We start from the raw sequence: 20,889 nt of genomic DNA on the forward strand, positions 1-20,889 counted from the left end.
TGGGAGCGTGTAAGACGCCAGACGCGTAGCTAAAAACCATTCCTCTCTTACGTTGTCGCCCTCAATCTTACAGGTAAACGGCAAATTCTCTTTGTTATTAATGTACGTGCCTCGATGATGAAAGTCCAGAATGGCGGCGGGGGGCTTTGGCGGTTGAAGGCCCGTCTGCCCGCCGAGGCCGCGAAGGGAGGGCGCCCCGAGACAGTGGTGGAGGGAGGGCGAGGGCCAGGCTCTAGGCTTCATCACCGCGTTTCCGTTTGCTGTGAAATCAAATGGCGCCTTCCCTTTCCCCCGACGTCAGCGTCACGGTCCAGCTGGCTTCGCGGTCGCAACCCGGGGCCCGTGTGGCGCATGCGCCCCCGACGCGCGGGCCCAAGGGTTCCTTCCTTTGCAGCAGCTCCAGGACGAGGCTGCTGGGGAGCCACACCCGGACGGAGCCGCGGGGCCTGCGACTACCCCCGGAGCTGGCCTGAGGTGGGGCCGGGGGAGGCCTGCGGGCCTGGGGGTCGCGGAGCCCAGGGAGGGCCGTGGAGCCGTGGCCTGGGCAAGGGCGGCGCGGCCCGGGGGAAGGACCTGCTTTGGCCCGAGGACTTCACGGGCGCGAGTAGGCGGCCCTGTTGAACCGCCCGGGGCGCCGAGGATCCCGGTTTGTTGGGTGACCGCTCAACTAGAAAGGGTCCGAGCGGGATTCGAATCCTCCCGAGCCCCCAAGGCCTCACTCTCAACGGTAACTGGCTTCCTCAGCCTCAGTTTACCTTTTCTTCCCTCAGGGATTCTTTTGTCCATGGCTGCCAACAAAACTTCGAGTTATGATGAACATTTCACGCCAGAAAAATTAAGAGAATGGCCAGAGCCTGAGTCCGTTTCTTTAATGGAGGTGAAATAATGTGGCGTTTTGAGACGTCGTTTTGGCGGTGAGACCCCTCGAGTTTGGGAACTGTTTATCTTAATCACGCTTCTGTTCTCAGGACTGGGACAGTGCCTGGAGTTGAAGGGAAATGTTCTGGACTCAGATCTGGCCGAGAGTGTGGCCGAGAGTGTGGCCAAGAGTGTTCCCAGTCGCCAGGCTGGGGGCCGGTGCATCAACTGGGCAGGCGGGCGGGCGGTTGAAGGCAACAACCCCAGCTCCCCTGCAGAAGCAGCCACGTCTAGGCTTGCCAGTCAATTCGCCATACTTCGGGGTCTGGTAATGATTTTCTCATAAAGTTTCGTTATTTTGTATCATTCTGTGATTTACCTGTGAAAAACTCTTGGAAGTATCCTTTATTTTTCCCCCTTGGCCCTAGTGGCGGTCAGAGTAGTGAGATGCTTAATTTTTGTGTGTGCACAGGAGGCCGTGGATTTCGGAAGTGCTGCCGCAAATCATGACCTTTTCCTTATATCTTCCGGCAAAATCACAAACAAGAGCGTCAAAGACAAAAACTGTTTAATTTCTTTAAACAAAAAAGATCATTTGAGGATCCGACTTGAGAGTGTACATAACATTTGCTAACAGTCTTACTAGGATGTTCTTTAAAAAGGTGACTTCCCAAGATGCTTGTCAACATGTTTCTACTTCTCCAGATAAACTGATCGATTCTAAATGTATGTTGTAGTGTCAGGGTACATGTTTAATTGTTTTACATACTTTTTTAGTTGTCATCTTTTTAATCAAAATTATTTTAGAGATAGGTTCTTGCTGTTGCCCAGGCTGGAGTGCAGTGACCCAATCATAGCTCACTGTAACCTCAAACTCCTGGGCTCAAGTAATCCTCCTGCCTCGACCTTCAAAGCACTTAAGATTACAGGCATGAGCCACCCTGCCTGGCCTGTCATCTTAAAATAAGTCTGAGAAGGCTTTAAAGCAAGATCCTGTTTATATTACAAAGAGAGCTTTATTTTAGAGAAGACCTGGGTAGCTGTTGGAATGTCATTTTTAGATCTCATGTGAAGCTATTAAATATATGGGTAAAAAGAACAACTTTTCCTTTTTGAGATTTCTCTTATTCACAGATTTGGTATTTGTGTTTGGGGTTTAGTTTGTTTTGATGCATTCAGTGTGACAGAACAGAAAGAAGAATCAGAGATTGAATAACAGTTCTAAGAACCTGTATCATTTTTCATCAGCAATAATTTTTGTAATAGTATTATCTCTTCCAGATACTGGATTTTTATTGCCTTTTCGTTTGTTCGTACTTAGTCTTGTAAGAATAAAAACTAGAGATCAGTTCATAATGATCCAATTAAAAAGCCCTAAAGTGGGGATTAAAATGCATCAGCTTTACCCACACTCATAATGGAAACAGCAGGTCCCTAGATGTGGACGGTATTGGTTGGAGTCCATGAGCTCCCACTAATTAGCTCTGAGACTCTGGACCAGTTGAACTAAATCAAACTTTCTGTGGTTTTTGACTTATGAAGAGATCTAGCAAAAGGTAGGAGACTTCAGGGGCCCTTCAAAACACAACCACTGGCTGGGTACAGTGGCTCATGCCTATAATCTCAACACTTTGGGAAGCCAAGGTGGGTGGATCACTTGAGGTCAGGAGTTCGACAGCAGCCTGGCCAACATGGTGAAACCCCGTCTCTACTAAAAATACAAAAATTAGCCAGGTGTGGTGTCACATGCCTGTAATCCCAGCTACTTGGGAGGCTGGAGAATCACTTGAACCCTGGGGGTGGGGAGATTCCAGTGAGTTATGATCTTACCACTGCCCTCCAGCCTGGGTGACAGAGCCAGACTTTGCCTCAAGAAACAAACAAAAAACACCAACTGAATGCCTGAAAAGAGGATTCACTTTATAGAGGATCCTTTTAGTAAGTTGCTTAGTGCTTTAAAACATAATTTAATGATATACTATCAGGGGTTTGTTTTAAAATAGTCTGGGGATGGTGCTGAAAATGAGTAGGATTTATTGAATGAAACATGATTGACTCTGAGTTAAGCACTCTTGAGCCTGGTTGATGGGTTCATGGAGAATGGATTTAGAAATTTTCAATATTTTTATGTTACAGAATAAGCCTCAAGATTTATACTAAAACTATTGGGTAAAGTACACTGAGTTTTGTCATTGTAGTTTATTTCTTCAGGATTTACATCCTAATGTTCAATTCTGTAATTTTAGGTATTAGCTAGAGAAGACATTGATGAAGTAGTATATGCAATATTATTTAGAGAAAATTCTGTTGTGAAGGTAAGAGTTGGCTCCACCCTGCATTCTAAGAGTGTTCTAGGGGAGCAAGAGTGTGCAGAACAACATGGCCAAGAGTTTATGTTACCGTGATCCAAGAGACTCATTTTGCAGCAAGAATGAGGATCCTCGAATTGTTTGTACTACATGGATCTGAGGTCGTTCCCCCTTCTTGCAGGATCACTAAGAGGTCCCTAATCCCACTTGGATCTGTCCTGAAGGGATCTGAGAAATTGTTCTAATTGCTCCTTCTCTTCGTTCTGGGACTGAATAGAAATTCCTTCCTACCCACACTTGCTTCTTTATGTTCCCACATTGCAGTGGGCATATATAAAACTACTAGAAACAAAATAAGCTTTTAAGGGTTATGACCAATCAATAACTGATAGTCACTGTGAAATTAGCTTAAGGGGTATTTAATTTCAATGAGAGAGACAGAGTTATAATAATACTTTGGGAGGCTGAAGCAAGAGCATTGCTTGAAACCAGGAGTTTGAGAGTTTGAGACCAGCCTGGGCAACATAGTGAGGCCCTGTCATTACAGGAAATTAAAAAAATTAGCCAGGCATGGTGGCACACACCTGTAGTCCCAAGGCTGAGGCAAGAGGATGGCTTGAGCCCAGGAGGTTGAGGCTGTAGTGAACTGTGATCATACCACTATACTCCAGCCTGGGTGACAGAGTGAGACCCTGTCTTTTAAACGAAAAAAGAAGAAACCTTTGACATTTGAATAGTAATTTACAATTTATAAAGAAAGTGCACATAAATTCCCATTTAAGCATCCAGAGAGGTAGGTGGGATTACCTGTCTTTTACAGGCCAGAGAGAGGTATCAAAGAATGTCTAGTGCTCTTTCTACTCTACCAGTTTTGTCACAGACTTTCCTGATGGTGAAGGCTAGACACAGAATGGGTGACCAGAGAATTCTTGGAAATCCTGAAAAAGAAACAAGAGTTTAATGAGTTAGCAGTAGCTTAATCTGATTCATGAGTTGGATGCGGTTTAATCTGAAGGCACAGTTGTGGTTTAGAACTTTATATGAGTTCTTCTGCTCTGCGTTCTCAGCTTCTCTTCCTGCACTTGATTCTGTGGTTCAGTTATTTTCTACTGGGACTTTGCAATCTGAATGTGGCTGGGAGCTTAGTAGTGGGATTAAGTGGTTTTTTCCCCCCTTACTCAAATGACAATAAGTGAAACAATTTTTTATAATTTATTTTCCTTGTTTGTATCACTTCACTAGAGATTGGATACATATTTTCAGCATCTGGATACTTCTAAGAAAAGAAGAAAAGAGATGTTACATAAAAAATGGGTTGAAAACATTGCAGAGCCTCTTCAGCAGAGAATTATGGAAAAAGTAATTTCATATAAAGGGCTGGAGAAAATGAAACGAGAATGTTGAAAATTATTTGTAGCACAGACATAAAATGGTACTTTTTTTTTTTTTTCAAATTATACTTTATTTGAAGAGTTGCTCCAACAGTTTCACTGGTTATACAAGTAATCTGCAGCTTATTTTTGTATTTAAGATAAATTCATTGAATTGTAATACACGTACTGCATTCTTAAGCTTGAGGTTGGAAGGGATAGGATTGTTGATTTGGAACAAGATTTATCAGTAATTATTTTACGTAGACATTAATGGAGTTACTTACTGTGTCTTAAACCATAAAGGCATTTATAATTTACTTCACAGGAAATTGAGAGGTAGGTGGTTTCATGGTGGGTTCTGACAGCATTACAATGTAAGGTTTTTTCTATTCTATTCTACTATCCTTAGTATTTTCAGTTTATCCTCATTATTCTTACATTTGCCTGATGGTTGCTTACAGCTCCAGACATTGAGTTTTCATTCAAGGCAGGAAGAAGGGGTTAGGAATGGTGCCAGGGGCTTCTTCTCTTACCCTGTTCCTTTGCAGGAAGCAAAAAGAGTCCCCAGAGACCCCTAGCCAACTTTCCCTTAGGTCTCGTTGGCCAGGACTGAGTCATGAGGCAAGTCCCAGCCATAAGCAGGCCCTGCAAAGCCACTGTGGCATTCTTATCTCTCTAGTAGGAAGTGGGCAAAGGAAAATGGTATTGTGTGACTAAGTTAGCCAACCAGTAGGTATTAGGACTAACAGTTTCTATACTTTGTTCTACAGTTTGGCTTTACAAAACAAATTTGGTTTTTTAATTTGAAGATTCTTTTGATTTTGAGGTCAGGACTCTCTTTCAGAATTTAGGTCTGTCTATTTGCAGTACCAAATATACATCTGTTGGCTTTAGGTGTACACTACTGGATCTTTTTTCTTTCCCCCCACATACTTAGTAGATATCTAGGGTAGTGGCTGAATGCAGTGGGTCACCCCTGTAACCTCAGCACTTTTGGGAAGCTGAGGTGGATGGATTGCTTGAATCCAGGAGTTCGAGATCAGCCTGGGCAACATGGCAAAACCCCCTCTGTACAAAAAAAAGCTGGGTGTGGTATTGTGCACTTGTAGTCCCAGCTACTTGGGAAGTTGAGGTGGGATGATCACTCGAGCCTGGGAGGCAGAGGTTGCAGTGAACCATGATAGCATCACTGCACTCCAGCCCGGGTGATAGAGTGTGAGACCCTAGAGTAGTTTAACTGGAATATTAGAACATTTAAGTATATTTACTGAGCACAATTTCTGAATATTTACCTTAAATCCTTTTTCCTACACACTCGAAGGGGCAGAGCTCAAAACTGAATTCAGATCTCTAAAGTACAAAGTCTTATATTTGTGTCCAGAAATGTGATTGCACAAGTATAGGAGGGGGAGGATCTTAGAAATGGCACGTGTTGAAGTCCAAGTGATTTTAAATGTCAGTAAAGTCATTGTGAATCAACCATATGAGCTAGGTTTCAAGAAAACATACAGCTCTCAGGCTGTGTTAAGAGAGGCTGTGCTTGGAATGGGAAGCATCAGAGTCTTGGTCCATCCTGTCCTTATCCTGTCATTCCTGATGTCACACTGTTGAAGGGACACTCATCAGTTGCAGAACCTTTAGAAAAGAGTTGAGTCTTGACACCACTTTATAGGAAAGAAAACTGGAAAGAAGTGGGGTATTTGGCCCAAGGAAAAGACGATACGAGGGGGAATGAAACTTTTAAGTATTTTAAAGGCAGACATTAGCTGATGGATTAGATGTACAGAACTAGTATCTGCAACTGTAGTTACAAGGCAGATTTCAGCTCATCCTAAGGACAGACTTTCTTGAGGTTAAAATTACCAAAAAAAAAAGTACCTGCCTCACGGAGCAGAAAGTTCTCAAAGGCCCATGGATGGCTTCAGACTAAAGCCAGATGATTACTTCTCCCAGAAGGTGGTGGAGTCTCATCGCAATCTAAATTACTTCTGCAGTTTCTTCCAACCCTTTGAAGCTATGCTTTTATATAAAAATGAAATACAGTATTTGGCTTTTATAATATGAATCTTGCAAAACAGTTTGTACATAATGATTTTTCCTTAAGTATATTTTATAACTGAAGGAAATTATATGTGAAGACTATTATGATCCTGAAGTATTCCATCCCTTTTTTTTAATTAAAAAAAATTTTTTTGACACAGTTTTACTCTTGTTGCCCAGGCTGGAGTGCAGTGGCGCGATCTTGGCTCACTACAACTTTCACCTCCCGATTCAAGCAGTTCTCCTGCCTCAGCCTCTCAAGTAGCTGGGATTATAGGCATGTGCCACCATGCCCGGCTAATTTTTTGTATTTTTAGTAGAGACATGTTGGTCAGGATGGTCTTGTGCTCCTGCCTTGGCCTCCCAAAGTGCTGGGATCACAGGTGTGAGCCACCACGCCCAGCCTGCATTCCCTTTTATATGAAGGAAAAGAAACAAAATTAAGGAAAGGTAGAGCAGGTTCCTTGGGTTTTTTATTCTTAGGAGCTATGGAGTGGGGGAAAACCTAGTCGTTTTAGAAGTTTTGTAGTTACTCTCTATTCATTAAAAAAAAAGTACAAAAGCATTTCCTTTTAATTTTAAAATAGGAACTCAAAGTATTTTAGACTCCTGTAGAATTTAAACTGTGCACAAGGCATGCATACACGTGATCATTTGTTCATTGGTGCATTCATTTATCTCACATTCAGCAAACTTGAAGCACAAGAAGGAGAGAGATGTGGACAGCTTGTGCAGTAGAGTGTGGCGAGTGTGTCACAGAAGTCAGCGCAGGGATTATGGGACTTGGGAGGGAACACTCCTTTCTACCAGAGATATGGGAGGGATGTCAGCAAAGGCTGCCCAGGAGAGCTCATACTTGAGGTTGTAATGAGTCTTCAGATTTTTAAACTGCCAATACAGGAGTTAAAATTGAGAAATGTAGGTTTCAGTTTTTTGCTCCTATGCGGTACAAGTAGCCACCTAATATGACTATTAATTTTTTTTAAATATATATGGCTCTGAAGATGGAAGTAGTTTCTTTTGCTTCTCCCAGAAAAACAAGCCAGGTCAGCCATATGAAGGCTAACATTCTTTTGGTTCTGGGTAGAATTTCATCATCTAGGGTGCTGGATGCAGTAGATGTTATGCTGTCTGGTTTATTCAGTAATTGTTTACCTAGCACTTCAGGTCCAGCACTGGGATGAGTGCTGTGGGGGAAATGAAGGGGAAAAATCGTCCTTCTAAGGCTTATGATCAGGAATAGGGAGAAAAAATACCTCTGTATGTCCCTACCCCTTGACATAAACCCACAGCTCTGGTCACCCTCTGTTCTCACAGGCCCTTATAGACCAGTTGTCGGTTTCCTCAGGAGGCATGGGTCCTCCCAGGCTGGGTTAGGATCAGTGGCCCTGTTCCTGCAGGATCCTGAGCTGGCCCCTCTCAGGACTAGATTGTCACTGTGGATGACAAGGCTGTTCTAGACTGAGAGATCCTTGAGGACAGGATCTAGCCTGGGTGTGGCACACAATGGCAACACAGATATTTACTGGCTGATGGAGTGGCACAGTAGAATGCTGAACAGAAGTGTGTCTCTTCTATCTGGGCGGTCCGCCCTCCCTCCCTCGGTTCAGCCATTTAAGGCTCTGTGACATCCTCCTCTGAGGCAATACCCTTCCACTGCTGTGGTTGGATTGGTACATTCCTGGGCCTTGGTGTACAGTAAGGGCATACTTGAAGGCTTAGGTCAGATTTTATTTATTTAAATTTCAACTTTTAGATTCACGGGTACACATATAGGTTTTTTACATGGGTATATTGTGTGCTGCTGAGGTTTGGGGTGTGATTGAACCTGTCACCCTGGTAGTAAGCATAGTCCCCAATAGGCAGTTTTTCAACCCTTGCCCCCTCCTGCCCTTCTTGCTCTTGTAGTCCTCAGGGTCTAGTGTTCTCATCTTTATGTAGGACACATTTTAAAAGCTTCATGCAGACTGCACTCTGGTCCTCAAAGAGTCTCATTTTTCTTTTAGGTTATAGTCCCACCATTTTTTAATCCTCTGTTTCAAAGACAGCAAGAGGTGGACGAAGAGAAGAGAACTGGTCTTCAGCATGAGACAGGTGCTTTGTCACCACTGGACCTCATCTTTTTGAGACTGCTAATTGTCAAGTGATTTCTCACTCCAAGAGCAACGAGAGTTCTTTAAGAGTGCTGATTTTGATTTTTTATCTTCCTTTAGGAAAAGACCATTCCATAAAAGAACTTAAAGAAATAGAGAAGGCCAGGCCGCATGCCAGCCCGCTCCGCTTCACTTTCACTTCACACAGTGTAATTCTGAAGGAGCGGCAGAAAGCCTCCGCAAGAGACAGGAGTAAAACTTGCGGTAAATGCAGGTACAGATGAGCAGAACAAACAAATATTTGTTTAACTTGCAACTTACTTTATTTCCTACTGAAGCTCTTGTAACTAGTCACACTTTTGTCTTTTAGTAGTTTACAGTTTTACTATTACTACTATTATTATTACTATCATCATCTTTATATTATAAAATATACATGGAGGGCAGAATGAAACATAAACAGCTTAACCAGTCCCCAAGTCAGTTCTGGGGAATCACCAGCCATGTCAAGAAAGGGAACCTGTCCCCTCCTAAGACAGGCTCTTCCCTGCCCCAGAGCTCTCTTCACTTTGTAAGTGTTCACTTCCTTGCTCTCCCTATGGTGTTACCAGCTAACTTTGTATCCTTAAATAATCTAGTTTATCTTAACTATTTTTAAATTTCATATAAACAGAACCTGAAAGCATTTATTCTTTTGTGATTGAATCCTTTAAAAACATCTTTATTAAGATATAGTTTACAGGTAGGGGGTGAGGGGGCAGTGGCTCACACCTTTAGCACTTTGGGAGGCCAAGGTGGGCGGATCACCTGAGGTCAGGAGTGCGAGACCAGCCTGGCCAACATGATAAAACCCTGTCTCTACTAAAAATACAAAAATTAGCTGGGCATTGTGGCAGATGCCTGTTGTTCTAGCTACTCAGGAGACTGAGGCAGGAGAATCACTTGAACTCGAGAGGTGGAGGTTGTAGTGAGTCAAGATCGCACCATTGGATTCCAACCTGGGCGACAGAGTGAGACTCCGTAACAACAAAACAAAACAAAGATAGATACAGCTTATATACCATAAAAATCGTCTGTTGGAGATCTGTACATGTACAGTTCATTGTGTGACTGACTGCTTTTGCTCACCATTATGCTTTTCAGATTCCTTCCTGTTGTTGCATATAGCTCCAGTGTATTAACTTCTGTTTTCTATAGTATTCCATTGTATTTGACTATGCCATCATTTAAGCAATCCACTATTAGTGGATTTGGGCTGTTCCCACATTTTGGCTATTATGAACAATCCAGTTTGGTATTTTGGTTCCCACAATCCACATTTCTTAGGATATATACCTGAGAGTAGAATCTGCTGAGTCGTGGGATAACATTAAACTGTTTTGCAAAGAGGCTGTTTCACTTTACACCCCCATCAGCATGGAGGAGAAATACTGTTGCTTCTCATTCTGCTTCACTCTTGGTGTATAATATTATCATTTGAATAAAGTTGACTCCTATATAATAGCATTTTCTGCATTATCAGTGAAACTGAGTACTTTTCATGTCTTTATTGGCTGTTGGATTTCCTCATTTGAGAAGCATCTGTTCAAGACTTGCCATTTTTTTTTTTTTTTTTTTTGCTGGGATGTTTGGTCTGTCTTATTGATTTTCCTTATATATTCTGGCTATCAACTCCTTTTCAGTTATATGTATTGCAAGCATATTTTCCTATTTTGTGGATTGCGTTTTTTTTTTTTTTTTGAGACGGAGTTTCGCTCTTGTTACCCAGGCTGGAGTGCAATGGCACGATCTCGGCTCACCGCAACCTCCACCTCCTGGGTTCAGGCAATTCTCCTGCCTCAGCCTCCTGAGTAGCTGGGATTACAGGCACGCGCCACCGTGCCCAGCTAATTTTTTGTATTTTTTTTTAGTAGAGACGGGGTTTCACCATGTTGACCAGGATGGTCTCGATCTCTTGACCTCGTGATCCACCCGCCTCGGCCTCCCAAAGTGCTGGGATTACAGGCGTGAGCCACCGCACCCGGCCTGGATTGCGTTTTTATTCTTCCTAATGGTATTTTTAAATGGTCATAATTTTGATATAGTCAAATTTGTTGTTCTTTTCCTTTATAACTAATGCTTTTTTACATTATTTTAAAATGTCTTTTCCAAAAGCTATATAGCTTTTATAGTTTTGCTTTTCAAATATACGCTTATGATCCAGTTAGAATTGGGTTTTGTATATGTTTTATGTAGGGCCCAATTTAATTTTTTCCCTCTCTTGAAACCCATTTTCCTCAGTACCATTTATTGAAAATATAATAATTTCCCTACTGCTCTGCAGTGTGGCCTTTTATACAAATCCAGTACTGTTATGTAGACTTAATTTCCAGGTTCTCTATCCTAGCCTATTTGTTTACTATAGCTCTTTAATGGGTTTTGATACTTGTTAGAACAAATATACCAATAAATTTTATAATTAGCTCAAGTTTCATGTAGACATACACACATACAAACAAATCCTCAAACCAAAAAAGTAATCACAAAAAACTGCAATTACTTTTGCACCAAGCTAATATTTAGGATTTTGATTGGGATTACACTGAATTTGTAGATCAATTTGGGGAGAATTTACATCTTTACAATTTTGAGTCCTCTAATCCATGAACATGGTATATATTTCTCTCACCATTAATTTGGGTCTTATTTCATTTAAAGGAGTGGTTCTTAATCAAACTGATTAAGAAGCTGGCAATGTTTGGAGACATTTCTGGTTGTCAGGGGAGTGGGGTTCCATAAGCATCTAGTGGACAGAGGGCAGGGATGCTGCCAAATGTCCTACAACAAAGAATTACTTAGCCCCAAATGTCAGTAAGTACTATGGATGAGAAACCATGTCTTAAGGTCTTGTAGATCTTTGCTTAGATTTATTCCTACTTATTCCTATTTTATTATACGTAATTTTATTTTCTAGCTAATTGTAGTTATTGTATAGAAATAAAAATGATTTTGTATATTGAATTTGTATTTGGCAACCTTGCTAAACTTTATTATGAATTCTAACATTTCATCTATAGAGTCTTTTGGATTTTCTATGTACACAATAATATGTTCTTATTTTTTTTTGAGATGGAGTCTCCCTCTGTCAACCCAGGATGGAGTGCAGTGGCATGATCTCAGTTGACTGCAACCTTTGCCTCCTGGGTTCAAGTGATTCTCGTGCTTCAACCTCCTGAGTAGCTGGGATTACAGGTGTGCAGCACCACACCTGGCTAATTTTTGTATTTTTAGTAGAGATGGGGTTTCACCATGTTGGCCAGGCTGGTCTCAAACTCCTGACCTCAGGTGATCTACCCACCTTGGCCTCCCAAAGTACTGGGATTACAGGTCTAAGCCACTGCACCTGGCCCACAATATTATCTTCTAATACAGAGAATTTTATTTCTTCTTTTCCATTCCTTATACCTTTTATTTCTTTTTCTTACCTTATAATACCAGTTAAGATTTCTGGCACAAAGTCAAAGTAGTGAAAATCGGCTTTCTTGTATTATTCTTAAACTCAGACGGGAAAGCTTTTGGTCTTTTTTGTGCTTTACATTATTTTTAGATTTCCATTAGCAAATCAAATTGATTTTCTTAGTTTGCTAGATTTTAAAATATATTACTTTTTATGCATTTATTGATATTATAATTTTTTTCTTCTTTGTTAACATGGAAATTTTTATTTTATTTTTTGAGATGGAGTCTTGCTCTGTCACCCAGGCTGGAGTACAATGGCACAAACTCAGCTCATTGCAACCTCCACCTCTCAGGTTCAAGTTATTCTCCTGCCTCAGCCTTCTGAGTAGCTGAGATTACAGGTGCACACCACCATACCTGGCTAATTTTTATATTTTTAGTAGAGACAGGGTTTCACATTGGTCAGGCTGGTCTTAAACTCCTGACCTCAAGTGATCCACCTGCCTCGGCTTCCCAGAGTGCTGGGATTACAGCTGTGAGCCTCTGCACCCACCCCGTGGAAAATTAGACTGACTAATTTTTAAAATATTTTATTTCAAACATTTCCAAATGCACTGAATGTAGAGAGTGCAACACATTCCTATGAACCTATCGCCCAGGTTCAGCAACCATCCACATTTTCCCATACTTCTTTCTCTCTCTCTTGCTTTACCCCACTCTCCCTTTTGTGCTCACACTTTTGTTGGAAAATTCTAGGTCTCATGTCATGTCATTTATAAAGACTACTACATACCTCACAACAAATAAACAACACAGAAATATAGTTTACAGTTTCAATAAATGTGCATCTGCTATGAAGAATCTCTCAGTTTCTGTTTGCTTTAAAACATCTTTACTTCGCCTTCTTTTTTCAACTTAATAAACCTTATTTCTCATAACAAATTTTATGTTCATAGCAGACTTGAGTGGAAAGTACCTAGAGAGTTCTCATGCACCTTCTGTCCCCCGATAAACACAACTTCCCTCACTGTTGACATCCTGCACCACAGTGGCACAAACTACATTGACATTATCACCCAAAGTTCATAGTTTACATTCTGTTATACATTCTATGCATTTTGACAAGTGTACAATGACATGTATCTATTATTCTGCTCTAATGTCACACAGAATAGTTTTATTGTCCTAAAAATCATCTCTGCCCCATTCATCTCTCCTCCCCACTAACTCCTGGCAACCACTGATTTTTTTTTTTACTATATTCATTGTTTTACCTTTTACAGAATGTCATGTAGTTGGAATCATACAACCCTTAGTGTTTTCAGATTTCACCTTTGTTCTTAAAGGATATTTTCACAGGATTAAGAATGTTAGATTGGCAGTTATTTTCTTTCAACAGATATCTTGTTTTTCCTCTTTCAATTGAGAAGTCACCTGCTAGTCTTACTGTTGTTCCTTTGAAGGTAATCTGTCTTTTCCCCTGGATGCTTTTTACAATTTTCTCATTGTCTTTGTTTTTTGTAGTATTGCACGATGTTTCTAGATGTGGATTTCTTTTCATGTATCCTACTTGGAATTCATGGGTCATCTTGTATCTGTAGGTTGATGTCTTTCGTTAGTTCTAGAAAGTTTTCAGTTATTTTCTCTTTGTTACCTCTGCTGTATTCTCTCCACTGTTTTGGGTACTCCAGTTAAACATATTTTAGATTTTCTTACTGATCCTCTGTCTGTCTCTTATCATTTTTGTGTATTTCCCATCCTTTTTGTCTTCCCATGTTTGGTTCAGATATTTTATTATCTCTTCTGTTATGTCTGTTTGTTGTTAAACCCATCCACTATTATTTTCAGTTATTTTATTTTATAGACCTAAAATTACTATTTGATTCTTTTTAAAAAATTTTTAGTGCTGGGGTACATGTGCAGGATGTGCAGGTTTGTTACACAGGTAAATGTGTGCCTAGGTGATCAACCCATCACCTGAGTATTAAGCCCAGCATGTATTAGCTATTTGTCCTAATGCTAATAGGACAACCCTACTCCAACCCTCCTTGATTCTTTTTCAAATAGGTTTTGGTGAATGCTGTCTGTACTTGGGGCCTGGAGAGTTTCTGTCCTCCATCGATAATCCCTAGTGCATTGCTTGACTTGCCTATCGGGGAGGGAGATGTTGAGAACAAGGTTAAATGCCCACCTGCCAGGACATCAGCCAGACCCAAGGAGAAAAAAATCCACCAAAGATGCTAGAAGTACAGAAAAATCAGTTTCTACCCTGGTACTTAATATTGGTGACCTGGGCTTGAAATGCTCCCACAGAGGAAGGCAAGTGTTGGAGACTGTCAGCTCAGTCCTGAAGGCTCTCCCCTCTCTGGAACTGGTTTTAAAGCTATCCAGTGATTTTAAAATTCTTAATTTTGGTGGCAAATTTCCTTTTTTTTCCTATTTATTTCAGCAGGACTTTTAGCCTGTGCAGACTTCTATATTCTACACAAAAGTGGAAGTCTATTATACTCTCCCGATAATTAGTTTTCACTCCCCATCCTGAGTTTTGTTGGAATAAACAGTACTACTTTGTTTCTGCTTCCCCTAGTGATTTAGAAGTTTTATGTATTATTTCTGGTTTTATGGTTTCTTTATCATTTTAACAAACATTTTTATTTAAACACCAGTCATTACATAACCCCCATCCGCACAAGACAAAGGCTTCACGTTGCTTCGGTGGCTTCATCTCCCCTCTGGCTCCTCCGCTGGTGTTCCTCCTTCAGGCTGGTCTCCTCCAGTCCGTTGTCTGCTCAGCAGCCGGAGTGATCTTTTTGAAGTGATCAGCACTCCTCCACTGGAAACCCTTCAGTGCCATTCCCCTTAGAACAAAGCCCAGGCCCTCAACATGGCACATGAGGCACCATCTGGGCCCTGCCACCCTTCCGGCTTCATCTCAAAAGTCCCATCGGCCTAAAGAAAAGAAAGAATGATTAACCACAGAAACCTCTGGGTCAAGTCAGCATGTTCATAACTCCCTGACCTGCCAGGCTGTTGCCTGCCTTTGCTCTGTCTGTCACTGGCCATTCTAGTGCAGGCAAGAGGGCAGTTATCACAGAGATGTAGAACTCTCCAGCCCGAGGGCAGGGACTGTGTATTAATCTTGGTGTTCTCAGCACTTAGCTGGAACATAGTAGATGATGAATAAGTGGTTGTTGAATGAATTAATGGAGGAAGAAAAGAGAAGGCTTATTTCTCTTGATAGGACTAGGCTTCCTGGGGCAGAAATGGTGGCAGCCCTGGTGAAATCCCTCCGGTAAGACACACCCAGAGGATGTCTCACATGGCTATTTGATGAAGTAAGTAAAGGACTTGAGAGCAAGGTGGTGAGGTGAGGCAGAGACAGTTTGATTACAAAAGCCAGAATCCTTCTCAAATGAAAGGCGGGGAGAGGGGCTAGATATGTTAGCACTGGTATGTCATGGAAGCCAAACCAGGAAGGGAGCCAGACAGCTTGGGGGACTGACTGGGAGGCCGATCCCTGCCTCTTTGGGGCTATGTGATGCTCACCATCACTTCTCTTCGTGAACCTGCTCCGTTTCTCTTTGCACACAGGCTTTCTCTGCTTTCCTGTGAGTATGCTGGAAAGTGGAAGCACCATCCTGCTTGACTTTCTGGTTTGATCATTCAGAGGTTGCCTGGAAGCCCCTTTGTCCCAACTGCAGCCATAGGGATTGAGGCTCTGGACCTGGTGCCTCAGTCATGCCTGGGGAAGCATCCCTGAGTCACCGCCTCCCTAGGGATTGGGCCAGCAGAGAGACGGGTAGGGCAGGCAGATTGAGGCATAGCTACCAGTGATGGCTGCTCAGTCGTTCCTTCTTAAAAGTGACTATTGATTTCATTACATTAATCTTCAAAATTATTTGATGGTACAGTTCCATTTGTGCTGAATCAAGATAAGTTTTTCTGCTCTTCTTCACAGTCCTGAAAAGCTCATCTGTACAGAAAAGAAACACAAAAGAAAAGAGAAAAAGACAACCGACCTAAGTCAGGCTGCGTTTGAAAAGCTGTTCCTTTCCTCAAAGCTCAACCAGAAGAACAAAGTGGGTGAAAGGAAGGGTCTGGTGAGCAGACACTCCCACCCCTCCCCACCACACACCCAGGATGGGACTGCAGCTGCTCTCCAGCCTGTGAACCTGGTTAGGTATTTTGTGAGGCGGGGCTGGGATGCAAGGCTTTGCAGCCCCCACGAGCAGCACGTACCGGTTATAGAATGAGCCAGTGCCACAGCCCTCCCTGTCAGACGAGCACCCAAGGGCAGAGGAGGCATGGCCCAAGAAGAAGCGCCTGAAAAGGAGGAGGAAGCAATGGCGGGTGGCCTCAGGCTCAGTGCCGCAGCTCTGGCGGGGACCCTTGGGTAGGGAAGCCTTGCAGGAAGAAACTCAGGTAAGTGGTAAATGTGGGACCTGGACTCCACTTTCTGGAGACAGATCCTGTCCTTCCAAGGTGAGGGCCGGCCTGGCCACAGGGGCTTTTCCCTCTGAGATTTCTTCAGCGCCTTCACCTGGGCCTTTGCCCTTCTGCCGTTTTCCCGCCATTTTCCACTCAGTCCATCCAAACCGCACCAAAAATGGTGTTCACCTTAGTCCGGACACAACAGGTGGGAAATTTTTGGAATGAAATTTATACCAAAAAATTAGGGCAAGATGAGATTTTTTTAATATTTAAAAGGTATTTTAACTGTAGGAATTTTCTGAGTACAGCTTTCTTATCCAGAGCTCATGGTTGATTTGACACAGTTTTCCCCTTCCATTCTCTCTGCCACTCCCTGTACCCTGAGGCCTGAAGCACAGGACCCTCCCGGGAAGGCCTAGGCTCGGCTCACCCCTCACCACCACGCACAGAGGATGGGACTCAGTTGCTGTCCAGCCTGTGAACCTGGTTAGGGATTTTGTGACCAGCTCCTGCTCTGCCCCATTGCTGTCCCCAGGCTCTCCAGGGAGTAAAGGATTCTCCGTCTGTGGTAAGTTACCTGTGACTCTTCAGCTGTTTCCTCTGAGCATCACTTATCTGAGAGCACAGGAGCTGTTCATTCCTTTCAAATATTCAAGATGTACAACGTGGTGATTTGCTATAGATACTCATTGTGAAATGTTTGCCACCGTCAAGCTCGTTGACATATCCACCAACTCAGTTACTGTTTTCGTGTGTGTGCGGTGAGAATACTCACGATCTACTCTGAGCAAATTATAAGTACACGTTATTAGTAACTATAGTATCATTTGTCCATCAGGCCTCTAGAACGTACTGTTAGTTGTGGAGGGTCTTGAGTATGAGTTGTCCAGGTCCTTGGCATTTTAAACAAATAATTGACCCAAACTCACAGAGTAGCAGAGGAATGGTATGTGGGAGCGAAGCAGCCAAAGCAGGGATTTGTGAAAGAGAGAAAGCACTCTCCGCAGGGTGGGAGCAGGCGGGCCCAGCGAGGACTCATGGGCGTTAAGTTTCCTCTTTGAGGTTCTTATCTGCTACCCCTCATCCGGATGTACGATTTGGTCCCTGGCTAATTGAAGGCTGAGGTGAATTTGTGCCCTATGCAGATGAAGGGATGATCGCTGCATTGCCGCAGCTAATCCAAGGCCCTCTCCCTTTCCATCTGAGATGGTGTAGGGAGAGTAGCCTTTGATCCTTTGCTGCTCGGCTTGGGGAGATGGGGTTTTCCTTTTGGTTCTGCTTTAGGAAGTGCATGTTAATTGGCCTCAGGTTCCTGCCCCCAAGACCCAGGTGTTTTCCTTGTGATCCAACTTTGGGAAGGCAGCTGGATTGGCCTTGGATTTCCTGCAGTCAGACCTTGGTGTTTTCTCTTTTAGGAAGTTTCTACACATTGGCCCTAAGTTCCCTGTCTCTAGACCCTGTTCTCCTGCCTCAGTCTTACCATGGAACATTTCTACCCTTTGACCAACGCCTGTCTGTCACCTCACTGCCCCCACCCCAACCCCCTGGCTCTGGTAACCGCCCTGCCACTCTCTGTTTGGATGTGTTCGATGTCTTTAGATTCCACATATTGTTACAGGAAAGGGGTCCAGATCCAGACCCCAAGAGAGGTTTCTTGGATCTTGTGCAAGAAAGAATTCAAGGCGAGTCCACAGTACAAAGTGAAAGCAGCTTATTAAGAAAGTAAAGGAATAAAAGAATGGCTACTCCATAGACAGAGCAGCCCAGAGGGCCGCTGGTTGCCCATTTTTATGGTTATTTCTTGACAATATGCTAAACAAGGGGTGGATTATTCGGGCTTCCCCTTTTAGACCATCAAGGGTAACTTCCTGATGTTGCCATGGCATTTGTAAACTGTCATGGTGCTGGTGGGAGTTGTCAGGTCTCCATATGCAAGCCTGGAGCTTGAAAGTCTGAAGTCCTGCTTGCCTCAGCTGATTGATTGTCCCTAATCGCCCAGTGCTTTAGGACAAGCCCCTCACCCCACCCTGCCATCTTAACTGTTATTATGATAATACTCTTATCCCACCTGCCATTGTAACTAACTTATGGTAATGTATAGTCCTTGCCCCTACCCCCACCACTGTGACTGATCTTACTAACTTTCCACTGCCCACCCCAAACCTATAAAACCAACTCCTATCCCACTGCCCTTTGCTAATGCCCTTTTCAGCCTTAGCCCACGTGCACCCAGGTGATAAACAGCCATGTTGCTCACACAAAGCCTGTTTGGGGGGTCTCTTCATTCAAAGCACACGTTTTTAATAGGAGTGTAGCAGTGAGGACGACCAGCAGTCACTCTCTTCACCATTTTGGTTTTTGTGGGTTTTGGCCAACTCCTTTACTGCAGCCTGTTTTATTAGCAAGGTCTTTATGACCTGTATCTTGGGCCAACCTCCTATCTCACCCTGTGACTTAGAATGCCTTAACCATCTGGGAATGCAGCCCAGTAGGCTTCAGCCTCATTTTACCCAGCTCCTATTTAAGATAGAGTTGCTCTGGTTCACACACCTCTGATGATATGAGATCAGTCAGTTTTTGTCTTTCTGTGCCTGGCTTCTTTCACTTGACGTAACATCCTCCACGTTCACCTATGTTGTTAAAAATAGCAGGAATTCCTTCTTTTCTCAGGTGGGTTCATGGTCCATGGATGTGTACCATATATGTTTTTTTTTTTATATTTATTGCGTTTTATGTTTTGGGGTACATGTGAAGAACATGCAGGATTGTTGCATAGGTACATACATGGCAATGTGGTTTGCTGCCTTCCTCCCCATCACCTATATCTGGCATTTCTCCCCATGTTATCCCTCCCCAACTCCCCACCCCCCACTGTCCCTCCCCTAGTTCCCCCGCCACAGACCTCAGTGTGTGATGCTCCCCTCCTTGTGTCCATGTGTTCTCATTGTTCAATACCTGCCTATGAGTGAGAACATGTGGTGTTTGATTTTCTGTTCTTGTGTCAGTTTGCTGAGAATGATGGTTTCCAGTTCATCCATGTCCCTACAAAGGACAGGAACTCATCGCTATTTATGGCTGCATAGTATTCCATGGTGTATATGTGCCACATTTTCCCTGTCCCAGTCTATCATCGATGGGCATTTGGGTTGGTTCCAAGTCTTTGCTATTGTAAACTGTGCTGCAATGAACATTTGTGTGCCTGTGTCCTTATAATAGAACGATTTATAATCCTTTGGATATATACCCAGTAATGGGATTGCTGGGTCAAATGGAATTTCTATTTCTAGGTCCTTGAGGAATTGCAACACTGTCTTCCACAATGGTTGAACTAATTTACACTCCCACCAACAGTGTAAAAGCGTTCCTATTTCTCCACATCCTCTCCAGCATCTGTTGTCTCTAGATTTTTTAATGATCGCCATTCTAACTGGCGTGAGATGGTATCTCAGTGCAGTTTTGATTTGCATTTCTCTAATGATCAGTGATGATGAGCATTTTTTCATGTTTGTTGGCCTCATATATGTCTTCTTTTGAAAAGTGTCTGTTCATATCTTTCACCCACTTATGAATGGGTTTTTTTTTGTTGTTTGTTTGTTTTTTTTTTTTTTTTTTTTTGAGACGGAGTTTCGCTCTTGTTACCCAGGCTGGAGTGCAATGGCGCGATCTCGGCTCACCGCAACCTCCGCCTCCTGGGTTCAGGCAATTCTCCTGCCTCAGCCTCCTGAGTAGCTGGGATTACAAGCACGCGCCACCATGCCCAGCTAATTTTTTTTTTTGTATTAGTAGAGACGGGGTTTCACCATGTTGACCAGGATGGTCTCGATCTCTTGACCTCGTGATCCACCCGCCTCGGCCTCCCAAAGTGCTGGGATTACAGGCTTGAGCCACCGTGCCCGGCCTGTTTGTTTTTTTCTTGTAAATCTGTTTTAGTTCTTTGTAGATTCTGGATATTAGCCCTTTGTCAGATGGGTAGATTGCAAAAATTTTTTCCCATTCTGTTGGTTGCCGGTTCACTCTAATGATAGTTTCTTTTGTTGTACAGAAGCTCTGGAGTTTAATTAGATCCCATTTGTCTATTCTGGCTTTTGTTGCCAATGCTTTTGGTGTTTTAGTCATGAAGTCCTTGCCTATGCCTATGTCCTGAATGGTTTTGCCTAGGTTTTCTTCTAGGGTTTTTATGCTGTTAGGTCTTATGTTTAAGTGTTTAATCCATCTGGAGTTAATTTTAGTGTAAGGTGTCAGGAACGGGTCCAGTTTCTGCTTTCTGCCCATGGCTAGCCAGTTTTCCCAACACCACTTATTAAACAGGGAATCCTTTCCCCATTTCTTGTTTTTGTGAGGTTTGTC

General features: G+C 42.9%; 1 protein-coding gene across 1 annotated transcript; it reads left to right on the forward strand.

Annotated features, from left to right (window-relative positions):
- Positions 1 to 784: 784 nt before the first annotated feature.
- On the forward strand, positions 785 to 19,987 carry FAM228A (family with sequence similarity 228 member A). The gene is made up of 5 exons (XM_012453330.3): positions 785 to 877; positions 3,105 to 3,173; positions 8,587 to 8,674; positions 8,794 to 8,947; positions 16,070 to 19,987. Exons 1-5 carry the CDS (start codon positions 785 to 787, stop codon positions 16,362 to 16,364), a joined length of 699 nt encoding a protein of 232 aa, XP_012308753.2. The 3' UTR covers positions 16,365 to 19,987.
- Positions 19,988 to 20,889: the final 902 nt, after the last annotated feature.

This window comes from Aotus nancymaae, unplaced genomic scaffold (genome assembly GCF_030222135.1).
Source record: "Aotus nancymaae isolate 86718 unplaced genomic scaffold, 86718_ANA_hifiasm-v0.15.2.pri h1tg000057l, whole genome shotgun sequence".
Lineage (NCBI taxonomy): Eukaryota > Metazoa > Chordata > Mammalia > Primates > Aotidae > Aotus > Aotus nancymaae.